This window comes from Choloepus didactylus, chromosome 6 (genome assembly GCF_015220235.1).
Source record: "Choloepus didactylus isolate mChoDid1 chromosome 6, mChoDid1.pri, whole genome shotgun sequence".
Lineage (NCBI taxonomy): Eukaryota > Metazoa > Chordata > Mammalia > Pilosa > Megalonychidae > Choloepus > Choloepus didactylus.
The window spans coordinates 93,883,919-93,896,812 of NC_051312.1; the positions used below are offsets into that span (position 1 = coordinate 93,883,919).

Sequence of the window (12,894 nt, forward strand, 5' to 3'; positions counted from 1 at the left end):
GTTTGTTAAATTGAATTGAGGGCTTCAGGTCTCCTCTTCCAGTCCAGGGAGGACTTGTCAGAAAGGAGCACTCCTGAGCAGGGCACAGGCCTACTCACTGAGATGCAAATAGCTATGCTGGGACCAGAAGTTCCTTCCTGGCCAGGTCAGAAAAGCTCAGAGCATGAAGGTGAAGAAGATGGTGACCAGAAGAGGAAAGTCAGCCTTGCACAGAGGAAATAGGCTAAGTCTTATTTAGGCTTAATAGGCTAAGCCCCACAGGCGGGGCTGTGACAGCGATCAGCAGACTTTGGAATAACCCAGGGAGCCAGGCACACGGCCAAGGCTGGGCTGGCAATGACTGTATCTCTGGAGGCCTGTGGAAGGCCTGGCAATGCCTAGGACTGAGGCCTGGGGAAGATGTGGGTGAGGCCAGTTCACCCAGGGATTAGTATTGGTGTGACAAAAGGAATGCTGACTTTCCTGGGAAAACACGGCCTCGATGGTACTCCTGCATGTTAATTCAATGTCCACTCCGGGACTGCTTCTCCCTTATTTTGTAATATTCCCATCAGTATTTTGTACACATGAGGAAGAGGGGATGGACTAAGGCACTAAGGTCATATCCCAATTAAACCAATGATCTGGGGAATGGATTTGTAGTGCAATATCACCCACATATGAACCAATTCAGGCTGGCCCTGGGCCTCTGCTGGGGATATAGCAATGGGGCCTGACTTTACATGTAAACTGCAGTGCACAAGCCTGCCTAGGGGATGAGCATGTTTTTTACTTATTATTTATCAAGACAGGAAGGGCTCCTCTTCTGAGCCCAAGTGCTGGGGTAGCATCCAGGCTGGCAGGGCGGGGCTCCCTGTGCTCTGTCCAACTGTCGAGCATGGGGAGGACAGAGCCAGAACACTTTGAGACTTCTTGCCCCTTCCCATCCTTCCTAACTTAGGAAACTGAGGCCCAGAGATGACAATTAATAGTAGGTGGCATTTACGGAGTACCTACTCCATGCCAGGCACTTTGCCGAGTGGAGGAGACACAACCAAAAACTCAGTTAGAGGTTAAAGTTGAACGTGGGGAGATCCATGGAGAGTGGTCTGGGAGCACAGAGGCAGAAGGCAGGTAGAATGTCGGGGCGGGGAGCTCCGAGAAGAGGATTTGCGGATGAGAGAGAATGTGGATAACAGGAGTAAGGAGACAGGAAAAGAGATGTGCGCCCAAGCTTTGAAGGACTCCAGCAACCAGGAAGGTTGAATAGGACAGGCTGGCAAAAGAAAGCAAGAAGGAAAGGCCAGAGAGGTAGGAGGGAAGCAGCAGAGGAGGTGTCCTGTTGAAATAGCGTATGTGTCCCTCTTACCCATAAGCGCTGTGCTCCCTGAGTGTTCTATTCCTCTCTATAGTAAACACCCACCACACCTGGTGCAGAGCAACAGCACTTTAGAAGGTGGGTGAGGGGAGAGGCAAGACACGGAAGAGAAGTCAATGGGGTGAGGCTGAAATGAAGGTTGTTGTGGGAAAAGGTATATCCCAAGTCTATGCTCAGGTGCTACATACTGGTACACCCTTAACCAGGGTAAACCCATGAGATACTTCCATACTGTTTGGTAAATAAATAAAAGATGCCTGAACCCCACCCCACCCCCAGTGCTCCCCACCCTCAGCTCTGGCTACTTTAAACCTTCCCTACAACCCATCCACCCCCACCTCCCCACGAACCAGTAACTGAAGAGTTGGTGTCGGGCACAGCAGGGGCCTCTGGGCTCTCTGCTAAAAAGGCCAGACATTTTGATGGGCCAGGGCCTGGGCCAGGCCACATGTAAACTATTTTGAATATCACCCCTGTGTGCCACATTCCAATGTACTTTCCTGTTTCATTCTCCTTCCCAAGGAAAAAAAATGTGGAAAACTCCACAATGAAGTCTAAACCCCCTTCAGACTGCTTCCTACCCCCTCTGTATACTACACTCCCCGGCAACCCCATTTGCCTCCCTCCAATCCCCCTCCCAGCCCCATCCCGAGCAATCCCACTTCTCCTCTCCCCTTGTACAGCTTCCACTGCGCCAGCTCTCAAGAGAGGCAACTCATACGTTATGAAGAGTGACTGCTACATTAGGTGAAAAATCAAATTTATTTGCAATAAACATCCTGGACTGCATTGATTTCCACATGGCCTGCCCTGCATACCCTTTTAAGCAGCCAACTCAGCATCGATATGAGTGAGCTGACATCCCAGGGCTGGAGAAATGCAAGGTGAGGAGGGCCGCCTCTGAGGGCGCAGTGATCCCGTCCAGCCTGGCTAGCTCCTTCGATGTGGGAGTTTGGAAGATTTATTTCATCAAACAAGAGAAGTCCTCATGGTCTGTTTGCTTTATGCCCTTCTGGCATTTTTCCTGAGGAGCGCAGGACGTGGGTTGAGAGCCACCTCATTCAACATCTAGCTGTGCAATCTTGGGTTGGGGACATCACCTGAGCCCCATTGTCCTTGTCTCTAAAATGCAGTGATTAATCTATAACCTACTATTCTCATATGATTTTTGAGGATCCACTGAGGTAATTCAGGGGAGAGGACATTGTAAACTCCAAAGCACAGAGCTGCCTACAAAATGAAAACACTTCTTACTTTATTTACAAAGATAAAAGGGGGCTTTTCTCCTGAGCCTCCCATGCTGGGGTAGCATCCCGTCCAAGCTGGGGTGGGTGGGACTCACTGAGTAATACTGAGCACAGATTGGGTGGATGGAGTTAGAAGAAAACTTTGGGAACATCGGTTCCTTCCCCCCATTCCTAACTCAGAAAACTGAGGTCCAGAGATGACAACAGGAGGTGGCATTTATGAAGTACCTCTTCTGTGCTGTGCCAGGTACTGTGCAAGAGCTTTACCACAGTTCTCACTAATCCTCATGACAGCCCTATTATTAACAGACAACCCTACAAAATGAGGACAGAACTTTGAGACAGAAAGCTCTGGACAGAGCATGAGAGCCAGGCTTGCAAACAGGTCAGCTTTCATGGGGACGCAGGCCCTCAGAAGAGAGAGAGTGGAAATGAGGAGGTCACAGGTGGGCAGTCAGGCTATGGGAAAGGGGAGAGAGGTATACCAGCTCCGTTGACCTCTATGATCTTGGGCAAGTGATTTAGCCTCCCTGAGCTCCAGTTTACTCTTTTATAAAATGGAGATCATAACTGCATCTATCTCATAGGGTTGTTGTAAGTATTAAATAACAGTGTCAAAAAGTACATAACCTACGCAGTACAAGCCTAGCCAACCCTGTCTGTGAAGTGGGGGAAGAGCAGGGCTGGAGCAAGGAGGGCGGCCCGACTTGTCAGGGATTGGTAGTGGCCCACCAGGCATCAAAGAAAGCTTAAGTCTCTGTAGGCAGAAAAACAGGAATCACTAAGGCACCAGGGTGTGAAGTAAATACCATGGCAGGTGTGGGGAACAATGAGCAGTTCAGTGGGGTGTGGAGAGGCAGAGAATAAAATTGGCCAGGAAGACAGTGAGATTTGAGGAAAGCCCTGTCTCAGGTTAAGCAGCTTAGAGTTCAGCTTAAGGCAATGGGGAACCATTTCTAAGCTTCGCTCTTACTGTAGTGCAGAGAATGGCCCATAGTGGGCAGCACTGGATAAAGGGGCGCTGAAAGTTTTGACAATGGCCTGAATTGAGACAGTGGCAGAAAGGATGGAGAAGGGTTGGATGGGTAGGCTTTGGTGACTATTGCATGTTGGAGGGAAAGAGCGGGAGTCAGGCGCCACCATATCTCCCAAATTCCTAAGTTTTTAGGTCTAACCATCTTAGGAGAATATTCTCTCAAGGTCAGCACAGTGCTTGACACAAAGAAGGTGCCCAAGATATGCTTGTTGAATGGATAAATAAAAGAATAAACAAGAAGAGCACTTTGTGTCACCATACTCCTCGTAAACACATCCTCTCTTTAGGTTCTCCCAACACCTCACTGTAGTGCGGACTAGTCATGACCATTTAACAGATGAGGAACCTGAGGCCTGGAGGAGAAGGCGTGGCGGCTCGGGACTCAACCCAGGAGCCTCGCTTGTAACCACCTCCTGCCGCCAAGCAAGAGGGTGAACGTGAAAATAAATGGGCTAAGAATGCACCAGAGGGCAGGCTTTTACCAGACCCACAGGTTGGAGGTGCCCAAATAGCCGAGACCAGGTGCTGACTCGCGTTCCCGCGCCACCTGTGGTGCACACCTGTGCCCGCGGCCCTGCCCTCCCGGTGCGCCCTTACCTGCGCGGCAGAACTCCTCGGCCTCCTGGGGCACCAAGTCCTGGACGCGGCTGCCGTAGGCGAGGCGGGCGTCCTGGTCGTAGGCCTTCAGGGTCTCGCTGGAGCTGTAGGACTTCTGCGGAGCTTTGCCCTCCTCGCTGTCCGCGGACGAGCTGGTGTAGCGGCGCTCGGCGTCGCGGCGCCGGGTCAGCGAGCGGTAGGGCTTCCTCTCCTTCACGTCCATGGCCGCCGGCCCGCGCTCCTCCACATCCACGAACAGCGCCCTCGCCGCGCTCAGGGCCGAGTGGTCTGCAGCGGTGGGGGGACCAGAGAAAGGGCCGTGAGCCTCGGTCCCAAGACACAAGGGCCATACCCGGGTTCATTGGGACCTCAACTCACTCTCGCAGCGCTTCTGCGCGGCGGACGCGGGACCTCAGGCTCGAAGTGAGGGAATTGCGCCACCACGACACGGCCCTACAGAGCAGAGGCCGACTTGCGCCGCCTAATTACGAAATCCTGGCTCTTTCTGCTCCTCGGCCTATCCGCCATGGAAACGCCTCAGCCTCTCCCCAAGAGATAGGTATCAAGGAAGCTGACAACAAAAGCTAGGGGGCCTGATATTTAGTAACCCACCTAGGCAGGTACCAAGTGCCCCAGGACAGGGCCTGACAGGAAGGGAGGCTCCCTAAGAATTTCTGAAATGAATGACTATACTCAGGCGCTGGGGTAAGCACTTTGCATATATCATCGCATTAAATGGTTTGGGGATGTAATGCTGTCACCAATCTTTTTTAGAATGAGCCAAGGTGTAAACAGCCAACCCACATTTATCACCATTAGGTAAACTATGTAATTATTTGTGTATTGTCTGCCTCCTCCCCCTGTTGGGTGAGCTTCATGACAGGAGGGCCTCACCTGTGTAGCTCACTAATGATCCATAGTCCCTAGAGGGCGGCTGGTGCCCAGCAGGCTCCCAATAACTTTCTTAATTAACCAGCCAACGGATACCCCTCGGATGGATGAGAACACTTAAGTTCCGAACCTCCTTCATGGTCACTTAGACGTTATATAACAAAGCCAGGATAAGTCTCTTTGCCTCTAAAGCCTGTTTTTCTTGCTCTGTTGTGCCTCATTGAATTCCTGCCCTCCCACTGGTACTAAACAAAAGGGTCTTTCCAGCTAGGCTTGGCTTAACACCAGTCAGAGAATGTTCCTCACCGCGAGACTCATCTGGGACTGTCAGCCACAGGGAAGCTGCAGTGTCCACTCATAGGCCTCTGAGTGTTGCCAGTGTGTGGGAAGCTTCTACTCTCCCTTCTCTTTTCCCCATCTTGATTCTTTCACCCTAGACTGATGCCCTGGGATTTTTTTCTTTTTTTTTTTTAATTTCCAACTGTGATAGCACCCTCATTCTGAAGCTGTAAAATGCTTTCCTTTAGTAATCCCCTACACAGGCCAGGGGGTAAGTAAAGGGGGAAGCAGACTATTTTTCACAAAGATGTATGAGATCTCTCCTTTTATCCTGAAATACACAGCCTTCTCAGTTCTTTCATTGTTTCACTTTTCATGGTAACATGAGTATACAAAACATTCCACCACTGAACTGTCCTATTGCAGAAGTAACAGGGCAAGGGCTGTGATGGACAGTGTGGCATTGGGTCTCAGTTGTTGGGGAGGCATTGGGATGTGGTGGGGCCTCCTGCAGAAGGGGAGGGTGGCCTATTGAGGAGGGCAGTGCCGCCAATGCTGCAGGGGGGGGAGTGGGGTGGGCCTTGTGAATTCTCAATACAAGTTGGAAATTTGGATTAATATGTAAAAAGTATGATTTTAAAATGTTAGCTTTTTTTAAAAAAATTTCAAAATACTTTGTAGGTTAAACAAAACACACTGGTGGGTCAGATTTGGTCTGAGGGCTAGTGATTTCCAAGTTCTGTCTTCAGCCATGGACATCTGAGTGGCCCTTTGACTTGCAGATGCTCTCTTCCTTCCCAAGACTTCAAAGTCCTCTCCAGAGCAGTTCTTAGCTTGGCTCCACCGCAAAACTCAGTCTGGGCTTGTTAAAGGGCTCTCTAAATCCACTGCAATGGGTCCATATATTTTAACCCAGAAAATACATCCCTTTGCTCTGAAAGGAATGGACTCAGTGTTTTGGGGATATTTCATGGATCCCAAGGGTCTACTGTAAACTTTCCTCTATGTAGTTCTCCATTGTTTTCAAAGTACAAACATCTGTGATTTTATTGGTGCCCCGTAAACCATCACAAAGCATATGAAGCATCTACTTTCATCCCCATTTTATAGATGTGGCAACAGTGACCTATGGCAACAAAGTCATCTGCCCAAGGCCACATGGTGAGTTAGTGGCAAAGTCAGCATTACCAGAGAGGCTACAATGCCTTGGGGTTATACCTAGAGCCTGTCAAGATGGCTGTGATACTTTTTGTTACCCAATTCTCAAAATGTCCCTGGAAATTAATGCTGGGACAAGAGTTGTGACCTAGGATACAAAGAAAGCAAATCACATTACTTGGGCCCAAACCCAGGGCTCTGAGCTCCTGGATCCCATTAAGCCACTTGATGGTCGTCCAAGTGACTGAGGAACAAGACCAATGAGAAGGACCGAGGTTAATACCTTCTACTCCAGGGTCTTTAAAACATTATGACTTTAACCCATTATAAGAAAACATCTTACATGGTGACCAGATACACACATTTATGTATGTGAGCATGTGTTTATATGTATAAAATGGAAACAAAAGAGTCACAAAACAATAGTTACCCCACAGTAAGCAGTGCACTCTGATATTGCCTATTTTATTCTCTTTCAATAAATCTCTGTATTGATACCATGACCAAATCCTGGCTTGTGATGCACAAACACTGTTCATGTCTGAATTGGATGAGGGTTTGTGGTGACTGCACCTACTTCCCTGGCCCCTGGGCCCTCTGGCCCTCCACTTCCAGCTCATCCCTCCAGTGATGAGAATGATAGTGATAATGATAAGAATCAGAATAAGCACTCAATAAACATTACCTATTAATACTAGTCATGAACTCATAATAATATTAATAATGGTATTAACAATAGTAGCCAATATATTGCTATTAGCAATAGCTAATATTTATTGAATGCTTACTTTTACTATTATTATATATGATACAATTATTAATGCTCATTTTAATCCTGTAACATTGGTACTATGATTATCTGAAAATTACAGATGAGAAATTGAGATGTTAAGTATCCTGCCCAAGATTGCACAGCCTCTGAGTGGTGGAGCTGGAACTGACCCAGGCAATTGAACTTAGGGCACGTGGGTATAACCATTAGCTGGTATTGTCTCTCTAGGCTGTGCCAGATGTACTTCCGAAGTCCAGATCTTGTTATTGCCCTCCTTTCGTCTTCCTAACAGCCCTTCTGAGTCTTCAGGATGAAGTCTAGTTTCTTGGTCCTACCCAGAGATTCTCCTCCATCTGGTCCACCTCACTTGAACCTCACTGAACCACCTGCACTTCCCTGGCCATTATCTCCACCTTTGTGCATGCTGTTCCTTCATAGGGCATCCAGCTAACTATTCTCATTTCTGCCTCTCCCCTTGACTACAGCTCCTTAAAGACAGGGCTGGGTTTTCTTATCTTGCTTCCCTCAGGAATGAGCCCAGAGTCTGGCATCCATTGTGCTCACAAAATATCTGCTGAGTGAATGAATGAATAAAATTACTTGGCAGCCACTTTATTTCTTCTCACTAATCTTAAGTAACATAAAAGATTGACAGTTTAATTTAAGCAAATATAATACATTTGTATTATAAATAAATGGTACATCTAAGATTGAATTAAAGTCACTGCTTTGCTGTATTCTTTCTAAATTTCAAAGGTAACCTGGGTTTGAAGCATGTGTCCACCACTTATCAATAGTGTGACCTTGGGCAAGTTATTTAACTCCTCTGGGCTTCAATTTTCTCATCTGTAAAAAAAGTACCAACTTCACAAGGTTATTCTGATGATTTAATGAGTTAATACATGTAATAGATTCTCTGGCACATAATAGGTGCTCGATATATGTAAGCTATTATTGTCATGAAGGAAGAAACACCACATTACTTTTAAAGAACCTAATTTATAAGTCCCCAGCTAGGTGCAAGCTATAATTGAAGAAGAAATATCCCCTCAGAAACATATGTTAATAAGACCAAGACACATTTTAGGCTGTTAAATTGGTGGGTGAGCATTACTTCTTATCAGTGTGTGCCTGTTGATCGAAGACAGTGGCTTCGGGGCAGAGGCTTAGAACTACAAATTATTATTAAGAACACAGTCCCAAATTCATAGCTTTCCTTTCACAAAGCAAAGGCTATGGGAGAACATTTGCCTTGCTTTTGCTTCCTTTTAAATTTTACAATAATGACTTAATATAGCAATTTAGTAAATATTTATTTTTGAACAGATGGGAGGTCGGTCATAGTTCACACTCAAATTGGCTTTTAATACAGAGGGAGAGAAGAGGTTGGGATACAAGACAAATGACAACAGAGGAAAACTCTCCTTTGAGCTAAAGTCTCTAGAACAGTAACATTGAGATTCTGGTGGAAGATTGGGTGAAATTCCAGGGAAAGATGCCTCACTCAGATCCCGGGAACCCCTTTCACAAGCTGGGAACAGAAGCAAAGGGCATATTCATGCTTAACCATGTTCGTTCCCTCCTCATCTTGCCAATTCTGGGCTCCCCATTGCCCATAAAATGCATAAGCATGACATTCAAGGCTTCTCACAGCCCAAACCTGGCTAACTCTTCTTCTGTATTCTTTGCCTGCAGAACAACCTGCCACTCACACTCATCTCTCCCAGACACACTCCCTCTATTTCAGTCCCACAGAGCTGCCCGCCATTTGCCAGACATTCTGCATTCTTTCACATTGAGCCTCTGTGTGCATTGTTCATTGTGTCCATCTAAGGGAGACACCAGGAGAGTGGAGGTGGGGGGTGGGTAGGAGGATACTAGGCAGAGGTCAGAGTGTCCTCCCTGCTTCTCCCTGCTGTCATCTTTGCCACAATATCTCCCCCCAGGTGGTCCCCATTCTGGGTCTCCAGCTCTTACTGGGCTCTGATAACATCTTTCCATCCCCTCATCCCTCCAGGCCTGGGGGTGTAAGTTTCCTGCTGTTGCTAGACCATCGGTATCTCAAAATGCTGGTTGGTTCCCTTAACCTGTGCTGTGTTCCATCCTTCATTAAACCTTGTTCCTTTGAATCATCTGGGGTAATTTTGTTTCTTGTTGGGGCCTTGACTAGTACACCTTCACCCCTTATTATCTGGCTGACCTTCAGCAATCATCATTATCATCATCCTCCAAACAGTAATACCAACAGCTACCACTTACTGAGGATTTACCATAGCCAGGCCCTAGGAGAAGTACTTTAGGTTATCTCATTTAGCTCTCACCATACCTGCTGCTGTGTATTGGTCTTATTTTGCTGATGGTGAACCTGAAGCTTAGAGAAGTTAAATAACTGGTTTAAAATCACACAACCAGGAAGTCAACCAAGAGCTGGATTTGTCCAACTCAGAACCTTCCTTCCAACACCACTTTATTATTCACAGTAGTAGAATGAGCTCCAGGATTAGAGTCAGTTCTATTCTGGCCACCTCCTAGCTGTGTGGCCCTGGACAAGTTCCTTACCTTAGGAGGCTTGTTTTGATAGATGCTTTGTAAACTGTAACATACTATGTCAGTATAAGAGATTGGAAAATTATTACCGTCATCACCACCATCATCATCCTCATCATTGTCATTTTCATCATCTCATCATGGCTTTGTTGTTATTGCTAACCAAAAAAATTATGTAACTACTTTAAACATGGACTAAATTAAACAACTGAGTTTGTTCTGGGAAGCTCAAGAAACAAATGTACACCTATTGGACCCAGCTAGCAGCTTGCTCATGGAAGGCCTTTGGCTAAATGTGGAGGCTCTAGCTGTGGCTCCAGCCAAGATTTAAAATCAAGACGAAGAGCCTCTGGCCCCACGTGAGAACCTTGACACTGACCACAAATGTGAGCTGTGCAAGACCCTGGCAAGGACTTGGCATACCAGCCTGCTCCTGAGGCAAGGCTTTATGAAACTCTTCTGCAAGTAAAACCTGAGGGACTGCAAAGGTGCCTTCAGAGAAGGAATTTAGTTCATTCCCACAAACTGTTATAGACCAGCCTTGTACCAGGCACTGCGGGCCCCAAAGATGAGCAGGACATGAGCCTACCTCCGACAGCTCAGTCTCTCTGGGGTGTCAGCTTTAGGCATCATCAACAATAAGAAGGACAAGTAAAAGCCTGGCAAGGGAGCTTTGAGGTCAGGAGACAAAAGAGGTCTAAATCTGTGGCTTTCAAATTTCACTGATCTAGAGTAAAACTACATTCTATATCACAACCCAGTACACACATACATCTACAAATTTCACAAAACCATGTTTAACCTTACCTCAAGGATGGAATCTGATATTTTCTATTTAACCTATAAATAGAATAGAATTGTTAATGGATTGCAACCTACAGTTTCAAAAACACCGTTCTGGGTCATGGCATAGACAAAAATTTGGAACATGAGAGAATCCAAAAACAGGCAGAAGCCTGGTTACTACTGGAGTCAAGACTTCAAGGATGCAAAGGGTTTCGAGATAAAGCTTGAGAGGTAAGGAGTGCGCAGCCTGATAGAAGAAATAATTTCCATAAATGCTTATAAATGGATCATAAAATGCAAAATGCATGTGGGAGAAAGAGCCTGGAAACTGAGATTTGGGAGCGAGTGCATCCTCCAGCTGGATTTCAGAGAAGACGGGATGCTGCGGGGGTTCTGGAGCTGACCTGGAAGAATGGCGAGCGGGTGAGATGCTGAGGGAGCAGGGGAGGTTGGAGAAACAAAGCTTTTGGTGTTTGAGGAAAAACTCAAGAAGCAAACTTGGGCCTTTCAAGTGTGCTCTGGCAGTATTGATGAAGAGGCAGGGGCTTGGAGCATTTTCGGGGAGACTTCCACAGATGGTGCAGTGCTGACGAGAAACCTCTGCCCCCGCCAGAACCCCCGGGGAAATGGGGGCCGTTATCACCCTTGGTTACCTCGCAACCTTAGGAACAGCCAGAAACGAACCAGGAAATTGACTGAATTCCTCCTTGAACTAAACGTTTATACGTTTCCCTTAACATAAACACAGGGTGATATTTTTAGTTGTGTGTCAAAAAGGAGCCATAAATATTTCAGAGCTAAAATGTATTCCACAAAATTTAAGTCCTGGGTCTGTGTGTGTGCGTGTGCGCGCGTGTGTGTGTGTAGGTATGCGCGTGTGCATAAAATCATAACTCTTATTTTCCTTTGTCCTCCAAAGTTTGGCCTTGCAAGTTCTTTGTTTTAAACTCCAACATCATATGAAGGTGAATGCTGGGGGTGGGAGAGCAGGAGGGCACCCACTCTGAGCACCGATTCTGTGCCAGGTATAGCTTTGGGCTATGTGCAAACCGAAGAAGTAGGCAGCATTATCTCTGCTTTGCAGATTTGGAAACTGAGACACAGTAATACTCAAAATCACACAAAAAGCCAGGACTGGGATCTGGGAGGTCTGACTCTTAAGTCTGTGCTTTCTGTTGCAGCACCTGAAGCACGTTCCTCTAGCCCTGTCATTTTGGGGAATCCTTGCCTTTTAAAACAGTGAAACAGAATGGTAGCTAATCACAAGGCCTGCACATGTCTTACCTCATTTAATCCTCGCAACACTCCTAAACCCATTTCACAGAAGAGGAAACCAGGCCTTAGAGAGATTCAGTATCTTGCCCAGAGGGCCACAGCGAGAAAGTGGCAGAGTCGGGATTTAAACATGGGTCTGTTAGAACCCAAGGCTCAAACTTTTAATCATAACCTATTCTACTTCCCACAGAGGTCATTTCTGATTCTAATTTGCCTAAATGTTCTATTTGTTCTTTCATTTTGTTTTTTAAACAGTATTAATTCCTTTGATGAATGGAGTTAGCACCTGATGGGGGCTTCTGGAAGAAGTGCTCTTACAGCTGCTTCTCTAAGCATGCCTAGCATGGAAAGGCTGCGCCGCTGGGCCAGGAAAAAGGCCTTCCTGGGAACGTGGTGGAGTGTGGCTGTGTGCCCAGGCCGGCTGTGGGGACATCCCTAATCAGCAGGCTGGCAGGCAGGTGACAGATGGCGCTGCTGCCTCTGGGAGCCATTTCGCCCTTCTGTTTGAGGGCTCGTCAGAGGCCAGGTATCAGAGGGCAGACGGCTGCTGCATGGGCATGGCTCCTCCAATCCCCAAGTGGGACAGCTTCTGTCAGAGCTGCCCTGATTCCTGTTATTCAAGTGACTACTGTGTCAGAGTAACAGGAGAAATTAAGACAGCTGTGTTTTCCAGATTCCTCAATCCACATTCTTTCACACCAGGATGCATCCTATAATCATGGGTAGGCTAATGAGAGAGTTTCTTTCCTTCTTCCCAAAGCTATTTACAAGCCAATGAGCTCCCTTACAAATGGTGGCTCATAGACTCAGAAAATGTGATTTTATTGTAGGGTTCAAAGCAACATTAAAGCTGAGCTGCTTGGTCACATCCCCACCAAGCAGTCACATGACCTCTGCTTGCATAACTCCAAAGGTGGGGAATTCACCACCTCCAGGGATGGCTCTGGCT

General features: G+C 46.9%; 1 protein-coding gene across 1 annotated transcript in view; it reads right to left on the minus strand.

Annotated features, from left to right (window-relative positions):
• The window catches only part of TENM4 (teneurin transmembrane protein 4), a 771,745-nt gene that overhangs the window by 397,502 nt on the left and 361,349 nt on the right, over positions 1 to 12,894 (minus strand). Inside the window, exon 4 of the mRNA XM_037840847.1 lies at positions 4,238 to 4,525. Within this exon, the coding sequence (XP_037696775.1) occupies positions 4,238 to 4,525 (288 nt within the window). The remainder of the gene's footprint in view (positions 1 to 4,237; positions 4,526 to 12,894) is intronic.